The sequence below is a fragment of the Motacilla alba genome, chromosome 6, assembly GCF_015832195.1.
Source record: "Motacilla alba alba isolate MOTALB_02 chromosome 6, Motacilla_alba_V1.0_pri, whole genome shotgun sequence".
NCBI lineage: Eukaryota > Metazoa > Chordata > Aves > Passeriformes > Motacillidae > Motacilla > Motacilla alba.
The window spans coordinates 1,093,408-1,119,351 of NC_052021.1; the positions used below are offsets into that span (position 1 = coordinate 1,093,408).

The following is a 25,944-nucleotide window of genomic DNA, read 5'->3' on the forward strand; positions in this document are numbered from 1 at the left end:
CAAAAGCCCTCTAGGCTGCCCTCACTCCCTTCCTTTGAGTTCAGGCATGCACACAGCAAACTACACTGGGCAGCTGACCTGAAGGAAAACAACCTTCCTGCTTCCCAGGTGGACTGACAGCAGTTTCCTGCCCCAGACTGCTGAGCAGCTATGCGACTGCTACTGCTACTCATGAGGGAAGGGGCAGAAATGAGGGCTCGGGAGCAGGGAGAGAGGGAAGTCTCCCGGAGCACTGATGCTGTAAACCAGACCAAGTGGTTGTGGAACCAGGATGCATGAGAAAGAACTAAACAGAGGAGTGCTCAAGAAGTCTACCATAAATACCAAGGTTAATGATGAAATCCTCATCTTCAGCAGCATTGTGTGTGAACTTCGCAGCATGGTGAAAACCTACATGAAAATCATCATTTCACCAGACTAACTTTCCTTTCAGAAATAGTAATATTAAGTAATAGTAATACTATTACTAAGTAATACATTCTTTTAATTAAATTCTCCACTGAAAGGCTGGAGATGATTCCTAAGAAGTCTGATACTGTTGGATACTAACATGTTGTCTGTCTTTTAAAGCAGATGGTAGAGAACTCACTGATTTACCATGTTCTCTCCCATTACTTCTGCCCTGTATCTGAAGGAAATTGTATTTATACAGATAAAGAGATGCCACAAAGATGGTTCAAGCAAGAAGATGAAACTGTGATTATTAAAGTGATGTTGGTGAAGAGTCTTTATGAGGCTAAGAAAAAAATCTTCTTCAATGTTCCCCACCGTTTAATGTGCCAGAGCAAATAACAAAATGGATGATTGATTTTTCTTTCATGAAAGGTAAATATACAGGAAATGCAAACTGCTAGCTTCAAAAATCCACAGCATCATAAAATACATACCTGAACTCCAATACCTGAAAAATGCAACACATCAAAAGATCCTGCCCACTGATTAGCTATCGAGTCTCATTTTTGTGAGCAAGAATTTTAATGTTTGCTATTACCTACTTCCTATAAAATTACACAGAAGGAAATAATATCCGTTGGTCTGTATCAACAAAAAAGGCAAGACAATTTAAGTGTAAATCCATGGCAAGAATTCTTTGGCTCTTCCCAAAGGAAGAACTGAATTTCTGCATCCATTTTTGTAACAGAAAAACACAATATTTGATTTTGAGAAAAAAATTATAGGACATCCACATGAAAGCTTGATCAAAACTTATAAAGCATAAAAAAGTCACAATCATTTCCTAAGAAAGCAAGTAGAGAGCACACAAGCCCTGCTTGGGAAGTAGAGCTTCTCAAGTAGGAGTGTTGTGTGTGGGGCACAGAGCTGTCACTGTTGGGCTGCTGAAGGCTTCCATGACACTTTGCACCAAACTGGAGGTCATCACTGTACTTGGAAGAGCAGAGAATGCAACTGGCTGCTGGACTGGAATGGAGATGCTTTGCCTGGATCCCTTCTGCAGACACACACACACCCCCTCTCCAAAAAAAACCCTCAATCCCTCAACTCTTGGTTCTGTGGTATTTCTGAATTTACTGATAGATGCAGATGATTTCAGATGATCCTGAAAGACACATGACAGCCTTAATATTCTCTGCTAGCAAGATAGGAAAGAAAGCATCACTACAACAGGGCTGAAATTATTAAAATTCAAAGAAAGGAAGGCTGTAGGGGCTGGTTTCTTGCAAGGCTTGGTGTTTTTTGCCCTTCTCACTGCAGGTACACATGTGTCAATAGAGAAACAGCTCTATAATACCAAAATACAGCAGTCAGTTCCAGACTGTCACGTTGGCATTGAAGAAACAGATGAATTATGCTGGACAAGCCAAATACAGAATGTTCAAGACAGCTGTCAGATCAGTATTCCAATGGTCTGTAAACATGATGTGTATAAATATATTGCCACTGATCAGCTCAGCATCTTCCTTACTCCAATACCTCTCTCCCATGTTACCTGAACTGCCACAGTGACTTATTTATCAAACTACCATAGCCAAAAAATCACCTTCTATATTTAGCAGTGTGGAATCCTTTGAACCCCTCAGGGAAATCCCCAGGACCTCGCCCTGGAAGAATACACCACAGAGTTTCCACCTAGGCTGAAAGAGAAGACTTCCCCACGGAGCCTTGCAACACTGATCCACTGCAGTTTTCATTCCCCATACGTTCCTAATTCCTGTGGTTTCTCCTTTCCCTGTTTCCTCATTGGTTGTGGTATCCCTGGTGGCCAGCCCCATCTTCCCTGTTGGGCAGTGCCCCTTGCACCACCCCTGTGCCCTCCGACCATTGGCCGCTGACCCCGAGCTTAACCTTGAGCATACCCATGGCCAGGTCTCAGGTCTCTTGTCTGGTTTCCCTCTGGAGTGCTGCAATAAACCTCGCTGGAACCTGACCATATAAAGGCCCTTCTGCCTCTCTTGGCTGAGCTAGCTGTGTGAGTGTGGTGTGTGGACTTGGCTGCCTTGCCTGAATGCTCACCCAAGCGACTTTTCCACAGGAGATGCTCATTGGGAATTAGGTAGCAGCAACCAACATCTAAACCCCACACTGCTACATGGTGGTTTAGCACATAGCAGGCAGTATTAAAAGCTACTAGCAGCATATTAAGTTCTAAGCAGCAAGAAAAGGTGGCATTCAAAATCACAGCTGAATCCTTCACAACTGTGCCAAGTGTTACACACTTTTCATTAGTTACCTAGAATTGCTTCTCACCTCAGTTTATTACCAGATGGTTTCTATCTATCTCTCAATACTTCAGAGAAAAAGAGAACTCACCAAAATACTAAGCTCCAAGGTTCTGCTTATATCAGTGCTTACACCTCTTCTTCAAAATATCTGGTAACATTTTCCATGGGATCAAATTACTTTCAAAAAAGTTTTTATCACCATCTGAAGATTAAGCTAAACCATGAACATTTGTGTGTCTTTCTTACATTTTCCTTCCTTTCACGATGTTCCAGTAATTATCCTGTACCACTCTGGTAACTAGCAGCAAGCTCCAGTGAGAGCTCCCTTTCAAAAGAAGTAAGCCTAAAATTCAGTGTTTCAGATACAGCTCTTCTAAAATATCCCAAACCCCCTGCTCCTTACAACTCTCCAGGGATCTTTATGCTAATAAAAAGGCTCTAGGCAGAGCCCTCTGTCACAGTGAAGATCATCTTAGCTGTTGCCTTAAGACCACCCACCTCCGATCTCCACTTTGACACAACTGTTCCAGTTTTAGGCTCAAGGACATGCTTCTCAAAAGCAGCAGCTCAGGATTTGAAAGCTGATTAGACCATAAAAATGTAAAAACCCATGAAGAATTTAGATAGAGAAACCAGATTCTCATCTGCTAATCTCTGGTTTCCCACAGGATAGTTCTCCCTCTCTATGTTAACAGGTTTACCATTATTACCAAGTATTCCAGAGGACTGTTGGAGCAACCACAGTCTTCCCCAAACACACCACTGAAGTGAAGCAGAAGAGTAACAACCCAAAATGGATAATAGCAAAACAGCTCTATAGATTTATAGCCTTGCTTTTAAAAACAAAAGCTTGCTTGCTTCTTCCCCTTCCCTTTTTCCTATGCACTCAGCTGAAGTCAAGATTCTGCTGACACATCAGGACAGCAACACGGATTCCCCACACAAGTGACACTGGAGATCTTACTTACCTGACAACACCTAAATCTCCCAACCAAAAGTGAGTTATATGAACAGAAATAGTTCTTCACCAAATCATATGCAACCAGCTGTTCATTTATTATTATTATTACTACTGATTTAACATTAAATTAATTTCTCATAAAGCATTCATAACATTCCAGGATCATTATGTTTTGCATTGGCTCCAATATAAATGCCCAGCTTATTTCATTTCTTGAACAGTCAAAATATTTGCTAATAATTTCACTTGACAAAACAAAAAGAGGTTTGTAGAGGTGACAGCCTGGTCAGAGAGTGAGAAAAACAGGTAAGTTTTTGCAGAATCAGCTTGTGAGGCTTTAGGGAGTTGAAGATAAACAATGATCTATTGTTATTATAAACAACCTGCAGGTGTTGTTTTACTGTTTTTCTCAAAGATTGTTTATAGGAAAGGCATTTTGTTAATCACCCAGTCAGGTGAAATGTACTGATTATCTGACCAATCTGCTCAGTGTGAATCAGAACAGTGTATAATAAAAGAGAATCCAAAGCCACGCTGAGACTCCAAAGGAGTGTGTGCACACCAGCCTTCTGGTGAGCCTGGCTCTCTCTTACTCAACAGCAACAAGGGCTCCAAATCAACCCTCTACATTTTACCTACAGCAGATGAGATGGATGACGCATGATTAATGAAACAAAAGCCAAAAGGCTTTCCTCCAGTGTTTGCCAATGCTGTAGCTGCCTTTTCCTCTGTGCTCCATAGGAGCTGTCAAATCTGCTAAACTCCAAAGAGTTTTCTCTAAGTACTAGGGGGTTTTTTGGTTGGTACTTTTTGGGGCATTTGGGGTCGGGAGGCTCTTTTAATTCTACTATATGGATTGAAACCCATACCATGCTTTCCTTCAATAAGTATTTTGTAAAGCACATAAAATACCTTTCTCTTCACTCTGAAGATTTCAGAGCATTGGGGAGTTCTGCATGTGAATTTCCCCATTCTGAACTCTAACTGATATGCCTCACGGATAACTTAAGAGATAATTATTTTCCCTATGGAATGTTTTTAAATGATATGGCATAATCTGGTGTACTGCAAAAACTGCAGGAGCCTTAATCTGTTATTTCTTACTTAGGTAAAATGCAAATTGCTTTCATAGAGCACAGCCCTTTTCTAAGAAAGCAGCAAATCCTGCACAATGAACATGCCATTAGTAGTAACATAATCTTGTGTGTATTCCATGTTCTCTTTTTAGTCAGATCTATAATCATCAAGTAATTCACCCCAGTTTACATTGAGGTTAAACAAAAGGAAACAAATAAACCCAAGGAACTTTCATTTTAGCATAGGAAATTAAAAGCCTAGAAACTTAAATGGCTGTGAAGAAAAATCAATATTTTAGACGAAATTAGATTTTAAGAGTTTCTGGTATCAGATACAGAGGTTTCAATTTCAATTAAAAAGCTGCATCAGGATGCATAATAATCCATTATAAAAGTGCACCTGACCCCTGGAGAAAAAAGAAGCTGGAAGAAGCCTTCTTACAAATCCAGGAACACATTAAATCACATACGAGTGTGATCTGAAACACAGAACTCTTCAAGTTTTAAAAACAGACACTGAAACTGAATTATTCAAGAGAAAACATTGGTTTGTGACATTTTCAAAACATCACACTTCCTTGACAGAAATTTTTCATTTCTCCAAGACTTGCACTTATTCAACAGGCAAAAAATGGACTTCTCAAGCTTGCTATTGAACATATTAATATTTGCTCTTCAACTTTCATTTCAACTACATTACCACAAAAGGGTAAGAATAGTTATGCCGCTGTGTAATCTACAGTGCTCTTCAAAGAACTAATGATCATGAAATTATGCAGCCTCAAGGCTACAACACAGATCAGATTCACAGGAATCAGTGAAATCTTTGCTCTAAAAGATCTATGCTGAAGTTTTTATATCTCTGTAACTCTGAACATGACAAAATGAACACATTTTTTGGCACATAATATCTTGGGAAAAGTGTACCTGTAGCTGTGCTTTTTTTAACATTCATTTCCTTAAGATGACAGTTCAAGTTTTTTAATTGGTGATAATCAGTAGAATTCATACTTTACTGTTCCCTTACACAAAAACCAAAACAAGTGGTGAGTCTTTCAAGTTAAAAGTCAAAATAGGTACTAGTTCAGAGTAAATTATCCCTAATTTTTCGCATTACAATTGCTCATTCAGAAACAGAGCAGCATATTATTGCAATTGCAGTTTTTAAGACTCCCAACCAATACAGACTATTAACCATTTCTATGTTAACCACAGAGCAAATGAACAGATTACCCAAGTATTTGCATTTATCCTTTGGTCTCCATTTGCTAAGCTGAGCTGTGTAAATGGAACGTTAGACAAAAGGAACACAAGGAAACATTTGCATTGTGTGACAACACCCTAGTGTAGGTGACAGTGGGAATGAAGTGAACACCTCCTACCTGTGGGCACAAAGTCTCAATGTGATTTGCTGCCACTTGGACAATTTTCGTTCCATCTTCATTTGTCGACAATGAACAAGCAAGATTGGCAACCTTAAATAAAAATAAATAGACAAACTTAAATTAGTAATCAGCTTTGTAAGCAAGTATTCCTGCTCAGACTTCAAACCTGCCAAAACACATCTCTGCTAGAAGGCTCATCTCTTCATTTTGGGGGAGAAATATTTTGTCAAAGAATGTTTTTGAACAGAGAAACACTGCAGGAGGGAAAAAGAGCTGTGGAAAGAGGTGACAGTGATGAGAAATCTTACCACCTCACCCCAATTTAGGCTCAGCTGGTAACAGCTGCAGAGTGGTGTTTAGAAAATAGGAGGAAATTTCAAAGTAAGAGCCTAAGGTTTCAGCAGATTGCCTGTGATCTTGCCCCTTAATTTTTCAGAGCCCTTCAAACCATAACCAGGCTTTTATGCTGTTCTTTTAAACTTACTTTTAAGACCTTAAAGCTCAAATAAAATTTATCTTGTTGTAATTAAACACAAAGTAATTTCTGCCCTGAGCTATCAACAAATTATTCTTTTAGTTAGTGGTATGGTTTTCAACTGAAATTATCGTATCATACAGCATATACAGTGCAACCAACAGTGATAAGGTATATGGCAACTTGCAATCTGTGAAAGAAGAAATCTGTCTTATATTATAACATACACCGTAGAGATACAGCTTCCTTTAAAGTAAAAATCTCTTCCACAATGCTCCACAAGTTTAAATGGATGAAGGAAAAAGTATCTCACTGCAAATCAATATCAACAGGCTGAAAGAGACAGGTTTGACAAAGGTACGAGAGGCTGGGACACTGGGATCCAGAAGATCTTTTTATCCTACTGTAGTAATTTTGAGTCCTTCCTTAAACTACTCCACACTTGACAACCACCACAGCCTTCCCTGAAGTAGCTGCACTGCCTACAACCACTCTAATGTTAATGCAGACCAAAAACTGCCTGAGAACCAGACCTCTGCAGTGCTGCAAATATCAACACAGACAGCCATAGTTATTTTGGAGTTACCCAAAACTCCTACAACAACTTCTGCAGTTCAGCTGCCACAAAATAAAAGCAAATCTTCCTTTATCAACATTTTAGGGCACCACCACTACTAGTTCAACAATAATCTACTACACCAAAGGCTTTTATTATTCTTACTTAATTGATACAAGTAATTACAAGGCATTAGTCAGTGCATAGACAAATAAATTACTTTTCCTATTAAAAATTCAGAAGCGATTAAGAAACACTTTCTGAAGGGGATGAGGTTTGGAATGCAAGGCCTTCCACGTACATCTGTGCCTACACAAAAATACTTTGTACAACTTTCCCTGGTATTCCAATACAACTCACCAGGGTTCCCTACCGATGTGGTACATTATCTTTTCCACATTAAAAAAATGGTTAAGACTGAAGAAATCCAGTTTTCATCAATGCACTAATATTGTATTCTCTTTTATTTGAAGTAAACTGCCATAGGTTGGTTTTTTAATGCAGTATCTCAAAAAAATGGGTTTGATTCTATGCTTTCCTTCCGGACCCTTCAACTTAAAACTACCCACAGATGACTTTCTATCATCACAGTACAACCCTAAGAAGATGCTATTCCCTCCCCTCCAAAAAAAGGAAAAAAATTAGTTGTTTTTCTTTGGAGTGCAGGTCAGAAGTTTTCACTACTGGTCCCACCAATTAATTCATACTGGCTTCAGTATTTTAATTCCTTTGCCCCAGTCACTGAGGTCCTTGTGTATCCCTAATTTAAATCTGTGTTCACTCACACTTCAATCCTACAGCACCTATGTAAAATGAAGCACTCTACAGGACTCAGTGCAAACATTATTGATTTAAAGAACTCTTCTATGTCTAAAGCAGTAACATTTCAAGGGTAAAATAAAAAGGCGAGGCCAGCCATTCCACCACGACAAAAAAAAACTCTCAGCAGCTTTTTTTTTTCCTTTACCATAAGGTAACCAGGTTTTTCAAATTCATTTGGCAGTTTCAAGAAAAACTGTACTTTCATTTCTTGGAATCCAGTACAAACGTGTGCACTATGGAGCTCCTGTGTATCAGTGAGGAACTGCTCTATGCAGTTTTGTCCCTGTCATGATGAGCAAGGCAGATACAGACAGTTCACAGCAACTTTTTATTGCGTTTCCTAGTTACACTGGCTCCAACGTTTTGGTACAAATACAGTCCTCGATGTAAATTGTGTCACAGTGACAGAATAATTAATTAGGATGAAAGAGGTCCCCAGAGATCATGTACTCCAACACCCCACCCCCCACGTTCAAAGGATGAGAATGAGCTTGAAACCAACTCCTGCCAATGGCTCCATTGATCAGCAGATCAGCATCTGGGGACAAATTCTGCGAGAGTTACCAGATCATGTGGGAGATTAGAAGGGCAAAAAAGTGTGGCTCTTCTCTGACAAAGCATGTTCAGGTTGGGAAGGAGCTCTTAAGGAGCAACTATTTCTTTTTATTTGAAGTCAACAGCAATAAGGGATTTTGAATATAAAGAGGAACAACTTTCTGATCTTATGTTTCCCCTCCTGATCCTTTAGTTCTAAGCATTCCTTGCTGATGGCCCATTTCAGAATAGTATTCTCAAAGTACAAGCAGCAAACCTAGGGTAGGGTATAAGCACTAGGAATTTACATTAGGCCATTTAACAACACAGAAACAGAGGTTTGTAATATTTACACAAGGTGTCTTAAAAATATCTATTAAGTTAAACAAAGTAGCATTGGCTATTTAGGAATAAACACATGCTGTATTTTGGATGCATATCTGGAGTTCATACTACAGTGCATTGCCAGCAGCATATTTAGACCTTTGCCTTTCATTTTGATCAATGTTAACAAGGCTTCTGCTTCCATGAGAAAACAGGTAGAATTTTCTTCTCCTGGCATTGAAGCAGCACTTGTCCACATGTACCTTATGCATAAGTAAAAGGGCTTTCAGTCAATCTCAGCAGTAGGTGGTGAGGCTCACAGCTATTCCAGCCAAAGACAATTCAGATCCCTGGAAGTCATTAACATGGTCTCAGCCACCAGCACATTCACTGCTGGTACTTCCCTCAGCAGCTCCTGAAGAGATCTTAAAACAAATCCAAAACACAATAATTCAAATAAATCACATGGAAGGAGGCAAACACCTGTGTGTAGCTTTTCCAAGCAGGAACAAGGGCACATGTGAACCTGAAGTCTCTTTTAAGGCTATAATGTTGCTAATAAGGACGACAAGCTGTTTCAGCAATAGTAAATGTCTATAGTCCATAAGAAAAAAAATCAAGCCCTAGCTCAGATAAGACCTATCACACCTACCACACAGATCTCAAAAGGTTTTTGCAATCTGAGAAATCTTCATTGCACCACAGTCTCTCCCCTATGCAGTATAAACTACACAAATACATCACAATTCTTTTGTATTCTCTGGAAGAAACTAGCTTCCCCTAGGGGACTTCAAACCCAAGTACACTGCAACTTCAAAAACAAAACTGCAAAATGAAAATCCAAGATTGCTCCCAGTTAGAAAATAATTGTCCTTCTGAAGAGCAAAGTTTGTCAGGATAAATAAAAAGCTTTCTTGTAGGCTGGTCTGATTGAAATGAGAACTCTATTAAAAAAATCATTATCATTTTCTCCAAACATTTTAAAGACACTAAGAAAGCAGTTACAGAGCCTTTTCTTGAAAACATAACAGAGAACAAACCATCCCTAATGAGGTTTAGCAACATCAATTAATACACTAATTAAGGTGCAGTAGGAAAATAAGACTTTGAACTGAGCATGTAAGTGCAGCACTGGCTGTAGATAAAATATTTCATTAGCCAGATGGATTTTTAGGTTCTGAAGGCAGCAAAGAGTGCATTTTTTGATGCCCATTACCTGTATACAGAAGATAGGCCAACGTACATTTGTTTTATTCCGGCAGTTAATAAACAACTTCTTACAGGCACTTTAACTGGTGCTTTTACTACTGGCTGAGAGTTTACCTTTCTGTATTGGGGAGGGGGTTCCTCTCTTTAGAATGTCATGACCCAACAACTTTTCAGGCTAGAAATTGCTGAAGAGTAAGATTTGGGTATTGCAGATATAATCGGTTAAAAAATAATTCATCAAATCATATTGTTCTCCTTGATTTATACGTTACATGGGACTTGTGTATCAAGGAGAGAACACAACTGGAACTGCTTGTCCAGATTTTTTCTGTTCCTACTCTTTACCAAACAACTGAAAGGCAAAGAAAGATACACTTAAAGGCCATGAGAGATACATAATACATGAATAAGTTCACTCTGTTGTCCAAACTTCCTTAAGGTGGAAGAGTTTTTCCCTTGACTATGCTCACACAAGTGCATTCACACTGTGGATCCCCTAATGTTCTCCCCCAAGCAGAGGATGAAGGCTTTAAGCAAAGATGAAGGCTCAAGCTTCATTCAACTTCAGATTTCCCAATGCTTTCCACTGGGTATTAGTGCGAAACAGAAAACACAATTAAGCAAAACACCCTGGAGAGCCACTGATTACTTCCAGTGGATTTCCAGAAAGGTGTGGTAATTCTTAACAGCCAACTACCTGAAGCTATCTATTGCTGAAAGTATCAGAGATAACCTAACATCCTTTCTACAGACAAGAGGGACATGTTCCCAGTCCCTTAAGAGCTCGGGGCAAGTGGAAGCTCACGGGCAAAGTAAGATTGCCTCTTCCCTGTGAGGGGTCTTACATTGATTCTGCTGGAAAGGGACAGAAATCCTTGGCAGAGACGTTCCAGCCATGACTTAAGAATGCAATACAGTGCTTCAGGAATGAATCCTGGTTCAGACTTAACTCCAGGTTGAGAACAAAATGCAAAGTCAAACGCAAAAGTGAGATTTTTTTTTAGTAGTAGAGGAGTAAACAATCACTGCACTGCCTCACCACCTGTTTAATTCGCAGTTGAGAACAGCTTTGCTGATATATTGTCCACACTGCACAGCAAGAATTAGATGTACCCCCAAGGATTTTTTTCAGTCAAATTCACTCCATTAACTCCCAAAAATAAGTATTTGCTCAGGAACAGATTGTCTGCTAACTAGCTAAATTCTTCCTCTATAAATTGAACAAAATGAAGCAGCATGTTCTCTAGATGTGATCCCTTTTGCTCCAATAGAAGTCCAGATTCTTTTCATTATTTTACCCAAAGTCCCAATGCACTTTTTCTGTAAATCACTAAGGATAACTAAGACATTAATTCCATAAAAGCATCTGTTTCCTCTTCTGGGTGAAGATTTCCCGTTCTTCATATTAAATACCTCCTGTCAAGAAACTGTTTCACTGAGGAAGGACCTTCCAAAGCTCTGCCTAGCCTAAAGTTACCCAGGTCCTTCACTACACTGCAGGGTAAGCCTGAAGTCTGTACTTTGAGATTTTTTTAGCCTGGTGCGAAGAGCCCTCTGATACAACCCAATCTCTCCCACTGATAACCCTACAGAAATTCTCAGTACCATACTGGGAAAGTGTTACCAAAATAAAAACCAGCACGCTTTAGATTTCACAAAAAAATGAACTAGCGTCACAAAACTTCAAATACAGTCTTAAGGAAGTTTAAAGTACTGATCCTATCATATTGCCTCTTTTTTTTTTTTTTTTTAACATACAGTAAATATCAGAAAATCTTACTGGTTTTCTACCAAACCAAGCAAGAGTATTTCTTATATACACCTCTAAGGAACACTAACCAGACAGAGTGTCACTTCAACATGTGTAACATTCTCCCTGGCACTGGCAAGGAATTAAAAAGGCCTAAGGAAGGCAGTGTACAAATGGACACAAAAACAGCCCAGCAATCAATCCACTGAGGTAGAGGTTAATCCTGAATAATCACAATTCAGATGATATTTCTTCTGTAGGAGAGCAACTGAACACTGAGCTGAGGAATAACATTTGAATTCCAGCATCACAGCAGTCAATACAGCTTTCAATATAAATTATATACATGTAAACTGATTATAACTGCTAGCCTCATCTCTTCAAACCATAAATGAAAAAATGCACTTATGTGTTTTCTGCTTCTGATTTTGTGGTATACAGAAATATCTTCTACAGATTTTTATGTGTTCTCAGTTTCTACCACTAGCTTTATTCACAAAGCCTTAAGAAGTCTTTTGAAGAAAATGACTGTTCATACCAAAAAGAGCCATGAAAAAACTACAAAGGTCAACATTAAATAATGACTCCATACTTTTTCAAGGAAACAGCTACAATGATGTATGTATGTCTTCCAGTCACTGCTGCATTTTTATATGCATTTATGATTACTATTTGCATTTTTATGGGCTTAATAAAACTTACATAGACTACAGTATTTGGTTGTAGTGAAAAAACACATTCCTGTGGACTTAAAACTTACCTCCAGTGGGCAATAAAGCAGTGTCACAATGTTGCTTGTTTTCCAATCCATTTTCTAACATAAAACTTAATTTCTTTCCAGATCAAGACAAATAGATATACCTCAGGTCAAAAGTTACACTTACCTTTTATTAGCTGTTACTTTTGTGGAGAAAAACTTACAAACTCAACTCAGACATGCATTTAACATGTATTGTGCTGCTTTCCCTGTCTCCTTTAGCTTTTCACCTTTCACTCTTTCAGAAAGACTCCTGAATCTGCTAACTTAACTACAGTAGGCAACTACACACTTGCAAGCTTCCTCACTTCTCCTTTCGGTTTCTTTTTGCACTGTTGCTAATTTCACCTGTCTCCATCTCCTTCCATTTTCTGCAGAGCTGAATTAGGCAGTACTACATTGCTGCCTAACCCACTGCTAATTTGACAAAATTAGCTCAACATGCTACACCTGAGGTTTATCACTGCCCCTCCAGGTGCTACCAACCACCTGGTTAAGATGGTTCAAACTCCTCAGAGTAATATGTAACTTCAATTGTTTGCTACCAAGCATGTCCCATGTTCTGCTAGTGTAATTAATAAAGCACATATAAATACCCATGGACTGGATTGTTGAGTTTTGTTGTAGGGGTGGTTTTTTTTCCCTAACAACATAACTGCAGCTGGTTTATTTCAAGTTCCAAGTGCTCAGACACGTCTTATCTCATACAAATTCATCTAGGAGATTGCCTTGATGAACTGGGCCTCAACCAAAATGAAAATAGGTAATACATACACTGTGAGACAAACGTAGCACACATGCAAGGGAGAATTCTGCCCAGTAAAATTCCAGAATCCGTTTCCTTTTCAATAAAGGTGTCAGCCCTGATGCAGAGCCCCACTCAGCTCTCTCTCACTGCTTTAGGTCACAGCTACATTTGAAGAATTCAGGTAAGGATTTCCTCTCTAGACTCCGAGCTCTAGATACATCCAAGAACAAATACTGTATCTGTATTATATTCATGCTCTGGCAAGCAGAAAAACAGATGCTGCCTGTAGATGTGACCTGTGTCTCACTAACAGTCTCTCCAAAAAGTGTCCCATCTGCACCAGCAGCAGCCTTAATCCACTGCCGTCACTGTGAAGTGACCTCTGATCCCTGAAGAAAGCTCCTTCCACAGGCTGAACATAACAGCAAGTCAAAGCTCTAAAGCTGAACTACGTGATGACATCTCCCTCAGCACCATTTACTGGACTGTTAGCAACAAGGGGCTTTCCAGAAGTGTGCTGTATATTAAACCAGAAGAAAGCAGGGTTTTCAAAAGGATAAAGGGGCTACTCCAATTCTGTAATCACCTAACTTTCTCCTTTTCCTTATCTCAGCCTCAAAACATGGCAAATCAGAGAGCAGTTACCCATGCAGCAAGAGGACACCAGTCATGCACAATTAGCCAGTTCCTTAAAAGAACCAGGAAAAGGAGTAATCACAACTCCCTGCCAGAATACACAGCTCTTGAAGGAATGAGGTACACACAAGTGCTGGTAAACAAATTAATTAACTGCCCCTAACTGTCTCGCAGTAGCAAGATTTGATCAACACCTATCACCAGTGGAACTCAGTAAGGATTGGGATGGATCAAACAGTTCTCCAAACTGCATGAAACACTCAATTTCCTGCACTTCAGTAATAAAGAGGACAATACAACACATACAATAAACTGTCAATAGAATACTCAAAATTTCAGATCTTTTTTGTCTATAAAGCACAGGCAAGATTCAAACACAGGCATGGATACTTCCTTATATGTTTTCTTATTACTCGTTGGTCAAATATTCCACAAAAAAAAGGAAAAAAATAAAAGTAAAGGTCATCCAGCTTTCAATATTCTGTCAGTGGCAATATCCGTAACCCAGCACTCTGAAAGCCTTCCCAGAGCAAGTACAAGTCCATCTCCCAGCTTAAAAGAAATTTACTTAAGAAAGCAAGTCAGAGCCTAAGGCAGCTTATGTAGTATAGAACCACCAAGCCCTCCCACCTTACGCAAGAACACATCATGTGTGTTTAAAGAATTATTTTAAAGCAGCGGGTTTTCAGAAAGAAAACCAATCCCACTTCCAAAGATTATCAGAAGTCAATTCTCTCTCGCAGTACTCTTGGAATCTCTCTCCAACCCAAGTGGCTCCCTCCAAACTTTGGAAAAGAACTTTGGTGTATTGTTGTCCTGCTTCCGATCAACAGGACTTGAAAAAGTGATAAGCAGAGAATTAGTGTAACAATCCATCCCAGACAGCTTTAAACTCAAGCACAACGTGTGACAACTAAGCCCCAACAGTGACCCAAACCCACCCCAGAGTGGGCTGACTGTCCCTGAGCACTGCTGAGCCGCACCCCTACACCTCAATGAGCGCCATTCTGTCCCCAAGAACTGACCCTGAAAGTTTTCTAAGTCTAGAGGAAAACCTCCAAACCTATTCTTTGCTGTTGTTGCCTCACAGATTGCTATTTTAGAACTTATGCTGCATGAAGTTAGTCTTTAAAGCAGCAAGGCCACCAAAGCTCCCCGGTTTCAAAAGAGAAAAAAACAACTCAAAGTGGACAATAAAGCAGAAAACTCATGGCTATGGGTGTTTTTAGGCGCTCGCCATGCCTGTGCCGCTTCCCCTCAGCACCAGCAGCCAGCACGGCGGGGCTCCGGCAGCCAAAAAGGTGGAATTTCAATGAACTTGTTATGAATGAAATTGCCAATCAAATCGAATCAATAATTTGCAAGAGCCAAATTATGATAAAATAACAAAGTATAAAATTTATGCCGCGATCGAATGACAAAATCTGGGTCAGCCACGAGTCGGACAGAGTCTAGCCCGGGAATAGAGCCTGGGTGACGCGCTGCGCAGCTCTGAGCCCTGGTAGCTCCAGAGTGCAGCGGCACACCACTGCGATTCTGAATTCAGTTCTTATACTCTTTTTCTTGCCGGGGGCCAGGATGTCCTTTGTCCTTTTCTTAATCAAGTAAGTCCAAAAAGCTTCTCCAGTCCAAGATAATGCTATCAGATGAAGGATGGTCCAGCTCTCGATGTCTTGGGAATAATTCATCGACTTCTTGTCTTGTGCTAGACAGAACTCGAAAGAACCGTATTTGCAATACGCAAAATTCTATGTCTGAGGAGATATACAAGTCAAACAGTCCCTTACTGGAAATCTCTTACATGTTAAGAGATTTCCCAGAAACAGATGACAAGCCTGAATGGATTTTTCTTGACTATATTGTACCCCTCCCTTCGGTCGTCAGCAGCCAGGTGTGCTGCTGATGGCTTAATTCCTTCCTCAACTAAAAAACCTCGAAACTCTGTGCTACTGTTTTACTTCACATGTAAATGTAGTTCTTCTGTGTGGTATGTGTGTGTCGGTCGGTTTCCCAATCTTGTAGGCTGCTTTTCCTTGGTTTCTTTAAAACATGCCCAGACAAGATTCCTCATGGTAAAATTCAACTTCTTAATTCCTGTTACTATTTTAACTTATTTATATCATACTTCGCACTTATAACTATATTACATTCACTGTAACATTTGTTGTTTTATGAATTTTGACTCTATTCATAACAGACTGAAGGGCGGAAAGCCAGCGGCACGGACAGCGGGACTCCCCCGCCAGGCCACCGAAACGCACCCTCAGCACTCGCGTTAAAAGCTCCACCGGGGGACGCGCAGCCAAAGCTGCCCGCGACGGCACTCGCTGCCCGCTCCAACACTCCAAACCTTCCAGGGTGAGTGCGGCACTGAGCAGGTGCAAATGGGGGCCCTACTGCACACAGGGGGGTGTATGTGTGTGTCAGGGTCCCATCTCACACAGCTCTGTGTATGTCTGTGTGTCTGTGTGTGTGTCTGTGTGTATGTGTGTGTGTGTGTGAGGGTCCCATCTCACACAGCTGCGTGTGTGTGTGTGTGTGTGTGTGTGTCTGTGTGTGTGTCTGTGTGTGTGTGTGTGTGTGTGTGTGTCTGTGTGTGTGTCTGTGTGTGTGTGTGTGTGTGTGAGGGTCCCATCTCACACAGCTCTGTGTATGTCTGTGTGTCTGTGTGTGTGTCTGTGTGTATGTGTGTGTGTGTGTGAGGGTCCCATCTCACACAGCTGCGTGTGTGTGTGTGTGTGTGTGTGTGTCTGTGTGTGTGTCTGTGTGTGTGTCTGTGTGTGTGTGTGTGTGTGTGAGGGTCCCATCTCACACAGCTGCGTGTGTGTGTGTGTGTGTCTGTGTGTGTGTCTGTGTGTCTGTCTGTGTGTGTGTGTGTATCAGGGTCCCATCTCACACAGCTCTGTGTATGTCTGTGTGTCTGTGTGTGTGTGTCTGTCTGTGTGTGTGTGTGTATCAGGGTCCCATCTCACACAGCTCTGTGTATGTCTGTGTGTCTGTGTGTGTGTCTGTGTGTATGTGTGTACGTGTGTATCAGGGTCCCATCTCACACAGCTCTGTGTATGTCTGTGTGTCTGTGTCTGTGTGTCTGTGTGTGTGTGTGTCTGTGTGTGTGTGTGCGTGTGTATCAGGATCCCATCTCACACAGCTCTGTGTATGTCTGTGTGTGTCTGTCTGTGTGTCTGTGTCTGTGTGTGTGTGTCTGTCTGTGTGTGTGTGTGTATCAGGGTCCCATCTCACACAGCTCTGTGTATGTCTGTGTGTCTGTGTGTGTCTGTGTGTCTGTGTGTATGTCTGTGTGTGTGTATCAGGGTCCCATCTCACACAGCTCTGTGTATGTCTGTGTGTCTGTGTGTGTCTGTGTGTCTGTGTGTACGTGTGTATCAGGGTCCCATCTCACACAGCTCTGTGTATGTCTGTGTGTCTGTCTGTATGTCTGTGTGTGTGTGTGTGTATGTCTGTGTGTGTGTGTGTGTATCAGGGTCCCGTCTCACACAGCTCTGTGTATGTCTGTGTGTCTGTGTATGTCTGTGTGTCTGTCTGTATGTCTGTGTGTGTGTGTGTGTATGTCTGTGTGTGTGTGTGTGTATCAGGGTCCCATCTCACACAGCTCTGTGTATGTCTGTGTGTCTGTGTGTCTGTGTGTCTGTCTGTGTGTGTGTGAGTATCAGGGTCCCATCTCACACAGCTCTGTGTATGTCTGTGTGTCTGTGTGTCTGTGTGTCTGTGTGTCTGTGTCTGTGTGTGTGTATCAGGGTCCCATCTCACACAGCTCTGCCCCCGCACCACGAGGAGCCACCGCCTGCCTGTGCCCAGCCACAGGCACACACAGTGCATTCTTATGCATTACATTACTTCATTACTGCATTACAGTACGTTCCTATGCATTCACTACAGCCTACATTTCAAATATCTTGTAAAAATGTAATTAGTCCTCTCATTCACTTTCACCCTTCCTTAATTGCTTAAATGAATCAGTAATTGTCTCAGGTTTATTAGTTTTTTATTCTGCTCTTGTAAATGGTGCCATGAAAGCCATGTATAGACAGCCAATTCCAATTGCCAGTGGAGCTGGACATAAGCTCATAGCTACTGTAGTTTATATGGAGCCAATGTTGTACCAATACAAAATGTTTCTGTGGCAGTGGAAGTCTGTTTCTGTTAATAAAGGTTCATAGAACATTTTATAAGAAACCCTTGGCTAATTTTTGCTGTGTGATCTCTGATCTAGGAAATGTGAAACTGATCACAAAGAAAACATTTAAAACCGTTTATAAGCCCTGCAGCCCATACTCACTTAGAAAATTGTACAGATTGCAAACCGCAGATTGCAGTGCGGTTTGGAGCATCAGTGTGGGCTCACCCAAAAGCACGTGCACAGAATTCAAACTGCAGGAATGTGATCATCCTAAGTTCACTGAAAAACTCCTAGGAGATTCTATCTTGTTTACAGTACACTGGCCTTGAAAAGAGGCAAATGAATTGACTGTTATTCACCGCAAAGCGAGGCCCTGATGAGAATCGATCCTCAGGCACAGCAGACACCTGTCCAACATCAACAAAAAGACACGCAGGAGTCACATTTCAAAGGAAATGAATCTCTGTGCAAGAAAGTCTAGAATTTAAATCTACAAATGACTCCAGGTTAATTAAGCTAAATCTCACAATATACTGATCTGAACTTCCCATGACAAAAGCTCCTGGGATATGGCTACTACTGCCCTCTGTCCCCTCACTGCCTCAACTGTGACAGCGTGACTGAGGACAGCTCAAATAGAGAAAGCAGGACTGCACACCTTAGTACTGTCCTGCTGAGCCTAGCAAGGAGGTTCCTTACACTTAGCAAGACTAGCCTGTGTTTTTCAGAAGGATTTAGAAATTTGTCATGAACTTATTTTGAATACTAGGCTAACAGTTATGAAAAAGGAATTTATTACAATGATTTAAAAACATAAACCTTGTGATTCCTTGGCAGTAACTACACTGACATTATTGCACATTGCTCAAGTTTGATGTTCAGATTCTCTTAAAAAACTTCAGCAGAAGAAGAATAAAATCAAAGGGCAATACCTAGCAGGATATTCCTTTTGTCTCAGCCAAGCTGTCATAAACAAAAACATATCCAACTTTCCTGATAAACAATGATCATTTGCCTTCCTTGTAATCAGAAATTCTAGTCCATGGCTTCCCACAGTGTTTTCTGACAACTTCCTTACTTTTTCCCCCCCAAGCCAATCTTTTTTTCTAAAATTTCATTTATGCTGTTACTCCTGTATTATAAAAGAATTTGCCCTACTTCTTGCTTCCTCGTCTCAAGTACAAGATATGACATAGCTCCTCTAGGTATCGAGAAGCTCCTCTAGGTGTACAAGCTGCATTTCAGAACAAAGATGTTTATCAGTTATTTCAATATATCTAGACATTCATGTTATAAAGTGCAGTCTTGTACAAAGCATCACCCAGGCAGTGGCAGAAAAATACTGGTTCAAAAGCCATTTGCCAGTGGTAAAATAACCAGAAAGACTCCTAGAGCAGTGGTTAAATTGAGCAAGCCAAGGTGCGGCCCAATCATCAGGAAAATACTCATAAATCATAGAATGCTTTGGGTTGAAAGGGATCATCCCACCCCCTGCCATGGGCAGGGACCCCTCACATCAACAAGGCTGCTCCAAGCCCTGTCCAGCCTGGTCTTGAGCACTTCCAGGGATGGGGCAACTTCTCTGGGTAACCTGTACCAGTGCATCACCACCCTCACAGAGAAAAATTTCTTCCTCCTACTTAAACTAAACCTACCCTCTTTCAGTTTAAAACTATGAAGAGTAAACCTCCTCCTTTAACAACTGTCAGAGCATTCATATTCCAAGGGGAAAAAATAAAAACAAACCAGCAAACCCCAACGAATAACAGAGACTTGTTTGGTATTTGAGAAGCACAAGCTTTAGTAAAATGATGTTAATATTTAGAAGATGAGTGCTTTTTTTGGCACCTTTGGAATTACTCAGTTACAGCTGACTGGCTCATTACAGATCAATGTCTCAAAATGATGAGACTTCTGGGGATATAATGGAATCACAATTATCACAATTTCTAATACTCTGAGGAACTTCTAAATCTGGTTTCTGCAGTAATAAGAGGCAAGAAGTCAGTGCCAATGCACCTGTGTCAGCTCTCTGTACAGTATCACCACAGCTGTTAACCAGTGTGTCCTGCTGGGGAGTCCACTCCCGGTGGAGCTCCCGTAACTCCCAGCACACTGCACGAGGTGCCTGACATTTCCAGCTGCTGAAATATGCCCCTCAGACACAGAAAGTCTGATAAATCTTTGGGTTGTTTATCTTTTGTTCCCTTGCTTCACACTTATGCAATAAAGGCTGTGATTAAGAGAATTAATGAAAATGTCACCATCTATCACCTGAAGTTCAATCAGTAATAGGAAAGTTGAATCTTATTTGATTAATTATACAGAGGTACAAAAATACTTGCATTATTAATTCAGGAGTTGCTGCAAAATGCTAGAACTCTGTGAGGACCTAAACAGCAAGGTTCAAAGTCTTAAACCTTACATACACTTGGAAGCACATGCCTGACTTTAACCAAACTTTATTGAATTACTTTTCTTAATTGACTGTCTTGACCACATTAGCTCTCCATTAAGCATCCATCTACCAGCTCCAAAATATCCAGAAACAAGTAACCCATCTTTAAAGGCCTCCTTCTATCTGCCTACCACCTTTCAATTCCTACTGCCAGACTGCTTCTACTAGAGAACGTAATACCTTTTTTTGCATTTAAAGAATTTGTTCATCATTCCTGTGCTGCCTTTAATTTTAGAAGTAATTCCACACAACCCTATCCCTCAAATGCCGTTACCATCTTTAGGTAAACCACCTTTACCTGCTGCAGGCTCTCTGCGAACACCAACCCAACTGGAGCAACACCTGGCAGCAGAGGGTTTGTAAGCTGCCCCCAGGGCCCTCATACCCTCCTGCCAAGCAAGTCGGTTTGCTGCAAACTCACTGAAATGGGAAAGCTGGGGTTTACACATGACTCTTGGGCTCATCGGCACTGCATTTGTGTTTCAGACATCAGAAGTTTGATTTTTAAACAGCTGCAGAAAAGAAAAAAGGATCTCTAAGAAAAATTTCATAGTGCCTTTTTTATTATTATTTTGTGGTTAGACTACTATTACTAATCACAGGCTTGCTAAAATTAGCAGTGTCAGCAGTCAGGTTACTCAAATGGGTCCACTGAGGTCTTTGGATTTAAGTGAACAATGAAGAAGGGACAAGAAAGGAGCCCCCCTGCCCACACGTCCCCAGCGAGCTGCGAACTGAACCCTGCCTGAGGCAGCACGTGGGGCTCTCCTGAAAGGGAAAATGTTCCACAGCAACAAGGGGAGCCTGAGCCGGAATTCCCAATCACACAAACTGAGCATGCACAGAAATCAGCACACTAAAATTAGGTGGTTTTCCTCTCAAAAACAGAGCATTAGCTTACTAACTGAGAGTTAAAAAAAAAAACAAAAAAACAATGTGTGATAAGAGAGGAGGGTTAATTAGTATGGTAATGTAATGAAAATCTACTTCCCATTTTTTAAATATTGATCACGCTTAAAAGAGCTTATCTTATTTAAAAATGACATCCTAATCTGCTGACAGACACATTTTATTCCCAAAATGCTGACCACTGTTCTGCATCCACATCTCCATGTGCTAACTGCTGCACAGTTCGATGTTCTCTGAAGCAGAAAGCCACACTGGAGTTCTGTACCTGCAGATCCCATTGTGGAAAGGTACCCTGTACCCTCAGGACAGCTGCTGTGCACGCTTCTGTACATGACTAACAGACAAACTGTACCACAAAAACATATACAAGGATATATTCTACAGCTTACAGTCTTCAACTGCTATTTTGACATATATGATCATACCACAGAAAGTATATTATGAGTTAAAGAAGAATAGTAAGAGCAAAAGCAACAGCAAAAAAAGGTCAAGCCCTTGACTTGGATCTTACATCTGGGGATGAAAACCCTTAGCATTGAACAGCTTGAAACTAAAAACTTCCACATAATGGGATTCATGCTTCTTGTCTTCTGATTAAACTCCAAAGGAGAATGATAAAAGATTCTTCTCTCTTCTGATATTCTGAAAGTTAATAAAGATGTTCCAGTAATCTGTCAGTTTGACCTCTGCACATGCAGTTTTCACGTGCTGCCATTGTCAGAAGCAGTTTTGTTTTTAAATAGCTCAGTAAAATCAATATTGAAAAAGAGGCAATGAAGGATTAAAACGTTATTTTTATTTTGTGTTTGCCAGTCTGGGATTAAAACTGATAGAAACAGGAATAGTGCTGAGAATACTCAATTCCCGATTGTCTTTGAAGGTGGTACAAAGAAATCAGAGTCTCCCAACTGACAGCATGTTGTACATGCAGTACCTTTGATATATAAGGCAAAATTAAAGGATTGTTAAATCCATTTTAGATTAAGCTGCTATCTGACAGGAAACTATGCAAGTGTATAGTGCATATCAAATCAGGGGGATAGTTGGTTTTCAGAGTTCAAGTAGTTTTATTTCCATGGACCTTAGCTCCAAGTAAAAGCTGAGTAAGGTAAAAGAATGCAGTCCTTAAGTACTGGATGTTCAGAGGTAAAAGTGCTGTCACAGGCTGCTTGAAAGTTAGCTGTTGTACACTCAGGAAAGTACAAAAGGGAGATGATTTGTTTAGGATGTTTTTGTTGCATCTTCCAGACCTATGGAAAGTTGCTCTAAACCTAATTTTCTGGTCACTATATTTAAAATTTGACATAGAAAGATCTAGCAAGTTACATACGAAATCAGACACAGTGGCAAAGAAGAGCTGTCATCTTTTAGATGCATGCCAATAAAACAGACTGAAGTGTGAGAGTCTTCCCATTGTACTTAAAGAGAAATATTTACTGTTTGCATAGAAAATAATAAACAACCTGTTAGATTTTGCAGATTCCATGTTAAAACTTATTTGGCAGAGCTGTTTTTCACAAGAGGCAGACATAGACAGCTTTAGCTCAAGAGCCAGTGATTGTGTTTTGCCTTTTAGGAGAAAGAAAGCCTTTTCTTGAGCATGCTTATCTATTTATTGTCAATATTATTTTTAATTACCAGATACTTACTATTATTTCCACTGTCCTCATTTTGCAAACATTTTGGAAATGAACTGCAAATGCTGAAAACATTTCATTTTACCAGATGTAAAATCTTCCATTTTGTTTGCCAAAATGGCATTGTAATTCTAAGAGCACTAAACAAAAAATAATTTTTAATCTATGAATACATAAAACTTCATTTTCCTTATAGAAATAGAAACAATATGCATTTTATAACTCAAGAGTTTTTCTCCTTTACAGCTTTTAACTTAATTTTTTTTAGTGCTCTCTTAAGGAGAATTCACCTTCAATAGACATATATTTTCTGCACTGGAAATCTTTGCACTAACTTGCAAAATTGTTTTTTGAGCAACACCGTGTCCTGCATGCCTCTGCTGCTCTGTGTCAACACATCACAAGACCAATGCACTTAAATATGTGTGCTGCTTGTTACTGTCCCTTGTTTGTAGTCCCCGAAGCCAGCCCTGTCATATTGCAATACAGGCAAAACTGAAAAACACACTGGCAAGAATTAGGCCACAGGCTAAAGTGTAGCATTCATGTATCAGCAGATCTGAAGTCAGCATTATTAGATCAAGGGACAGAGACAAAGGTATGTTCATGTACTGAGGGAAGGGACGAAGAAGACAAAGTTCACTTCATCATCGCCTCCACTTCCATTAAATCTCTCTGCCTCTGCCTGGTACAGCTGACCTTTAAACACTGCAGTGGGAGATCTGCATCTGTGCCAAAAGAAAAGATAATCAGAGCATTCTTCCCTGCTCCCATCAAACTCCTTTTTTAATCTCAAGTTCAGGCAGCCTATCACTCCTCCTCTCAGAAAGCATTACATCTCCATGATGGATCAGCTCAGGAGAACAGTCTGTCAGCTTCCCCAAACAAGAAATTGCCACTTACACAGGGCCTGCTTTTCTCCTCCTGTAGATGTGACATTTCGGTCTTCTTGTTACCTAGTTTTTGTCCACTGCCATATACTTGTTATCTCCAGCGGAATTTGCTTTTGTCTTAGGAAGAAGTGAACCTGAGGCCAGAACACTCCAGTCACCAAAAACAGCTCTGTCTCAGAGGGGACTAGAAAGAACACCTGTGTCCCTTACAGCTTTTCATTAATATTTTGCCTTGATTTTCATAATTCAAAATGGTGTTTATATTCAGAGATAATTTTCAAATGTCCTAGAAGACTCTTTGAAAATGTTTCCATACAATCAAATATTTTAACTGGACTTGTAATTTAATTGAAATATTTAAAATTAAAAGGTATTTCAAAGCAAAACCTAAATGTGTCAAATCTGAAAGTACTAAATCTTAGTATTTTGAATTTTTTTTTTTTAAATTGCTGCATTTTAGTATGGAATTCCCATTAATAACAAGCATTTTCTAAAAAAAAAAAACAACCAAATCTTTGAAGAATTTTCTTTAGCCAAGGCTCACAAACACTTAGACTACAGAGAGAATCTTAGCCCAAATCTTTTTTCATCCTGCAATATATTCTAGGATTGTTTTTTCAATGTAACATAATCAATATTCAGACTTAGAAGTTATTTGATGCAGTATATGAGGAATATAAGGCACTGCAGCCTAAAATAACCTCCCTCAGAAGAATGTTTAATGTGACCCTTGGTGCTCAACAAAATACCTCAGCAGCTGAGTGTTCATTTCATACGTGGGAAGTGTCCAATATCATAGCCAAAGTGGGCAGTTTAATGTGGTTTGGGGCTTTTTTTTACTATGTAACTAGGACTATTCTGCTTCCTCCACATACCTGAATACTCTCTTCACATTTAAAACAGAGACACTCGTGTGTGCAATTATTGTGCAGCTATGGCAGTGCAAAGATGTTAACTATGGTATCTCAAATCCTTTGCCACTGTCTGAGCTTTTCCAATACTAGTGCTGGCCACAAAGCCCCAGCTGATGCTCCTAGGAAGTGTGGCTGACACCCCAAGCCTGGGCATCTTTTAACAGCAGGCCACAAGCACAGAGCAATTAATAAACACAGCAGAGAGAAAACCTAAGAACACAAGAAAGAAGGTATTTAGTTACTACTATGTCTGGAAATATTATCACCCCAGAGCTGGTATGGTGCTCAGTCTTTCCACCTCACTAGTGTTTTGTACCTCACTGAATTTATATCCATGCTTCCAAATTGCATTACTTTGCTATATCAAATCAATTTTTGAAGAGAGGCCTGTAACTTCCAAATGCTAATTCAGAAAGGAGATTTGTAGATCTCACTGCTCAAGCTGACTAACAAAGGTCGCTGGCCTATGAGGATACTGTTTGTTTCTTAAATTATAGTATGAGCAGTGAGCCCGTGTAGCAGCAATTTAGCTTAGCTCAATTAACATTTCCTATTCAGAGAGGGGGAAAAAGTACCTTCTTTCTCAAGACTTCTTGCTTCTATTTCAGAATTCTTCCTTTTCAGATTAAAACAGAAACCACCGAAAATCTCTCTTGATATTTTAAGCAGTACTTCTAATTTCCATACCAAATTCCCTGTTGGATTAACCTTTGTGAGAAGATAGAACTTTTGTTTTTATAATATCCAACTCAGTCTATTGTGTTTATATACAGAACATTTCATAATCTACTCTGCAAGCATCCTTGATCTTTCAAAAACAGATTAAAAATCTGCCCTCAAATACAGGATATGCCTGATTAAAACTGCTATACAAATTGTAAGAAAATGGAATGTAATGCATGTATCAAAATAGACCAACAGTCAGCTCTCTAGATACTAATCAACTCACCTCGCTTCTGTTGTCTAAAACTTAGGCATCCACACTAAACTAATCATTTATAGTCATAGAAGAAACAGGAGAATCAAGAGGAATCTTTGGAAAATCTTCATCTTGAGTTAAGAGTCAATGGGGTAAATAAGG

At 40.1% G+C, this 25,944-nt stretch overlaps 1 protein-coding gene across 9 annotated transcripts in view; it reads right to left on the minus strand.

Moving 5' to 3' along the window:
- CTNNA3 (catenin alpha 3) overlaps positions 1-25,944 on the minus strand; it is a 421,074-nt gene that overhangs the window by 140,010 nt on the left and 255,120 nt on the right. For 8 of the 9 annotated variants that reach the window (XM_038140205.1, XM_038140208.1, XM_038140206.1 and 5 more), the window contains one exon: positions 6,101-6,193. In XM_038140205.1, coding sequence (XP_037996133.1) covers positions 6,101-6,193 — 93 coding nt within the window. Of the gene's footprint in view, positions 1-6,100; positions 6,194-25,944 lie in introns of those variants that run through there. The other variant, XR_005257324.1, reaches the window with a different exon arrangement.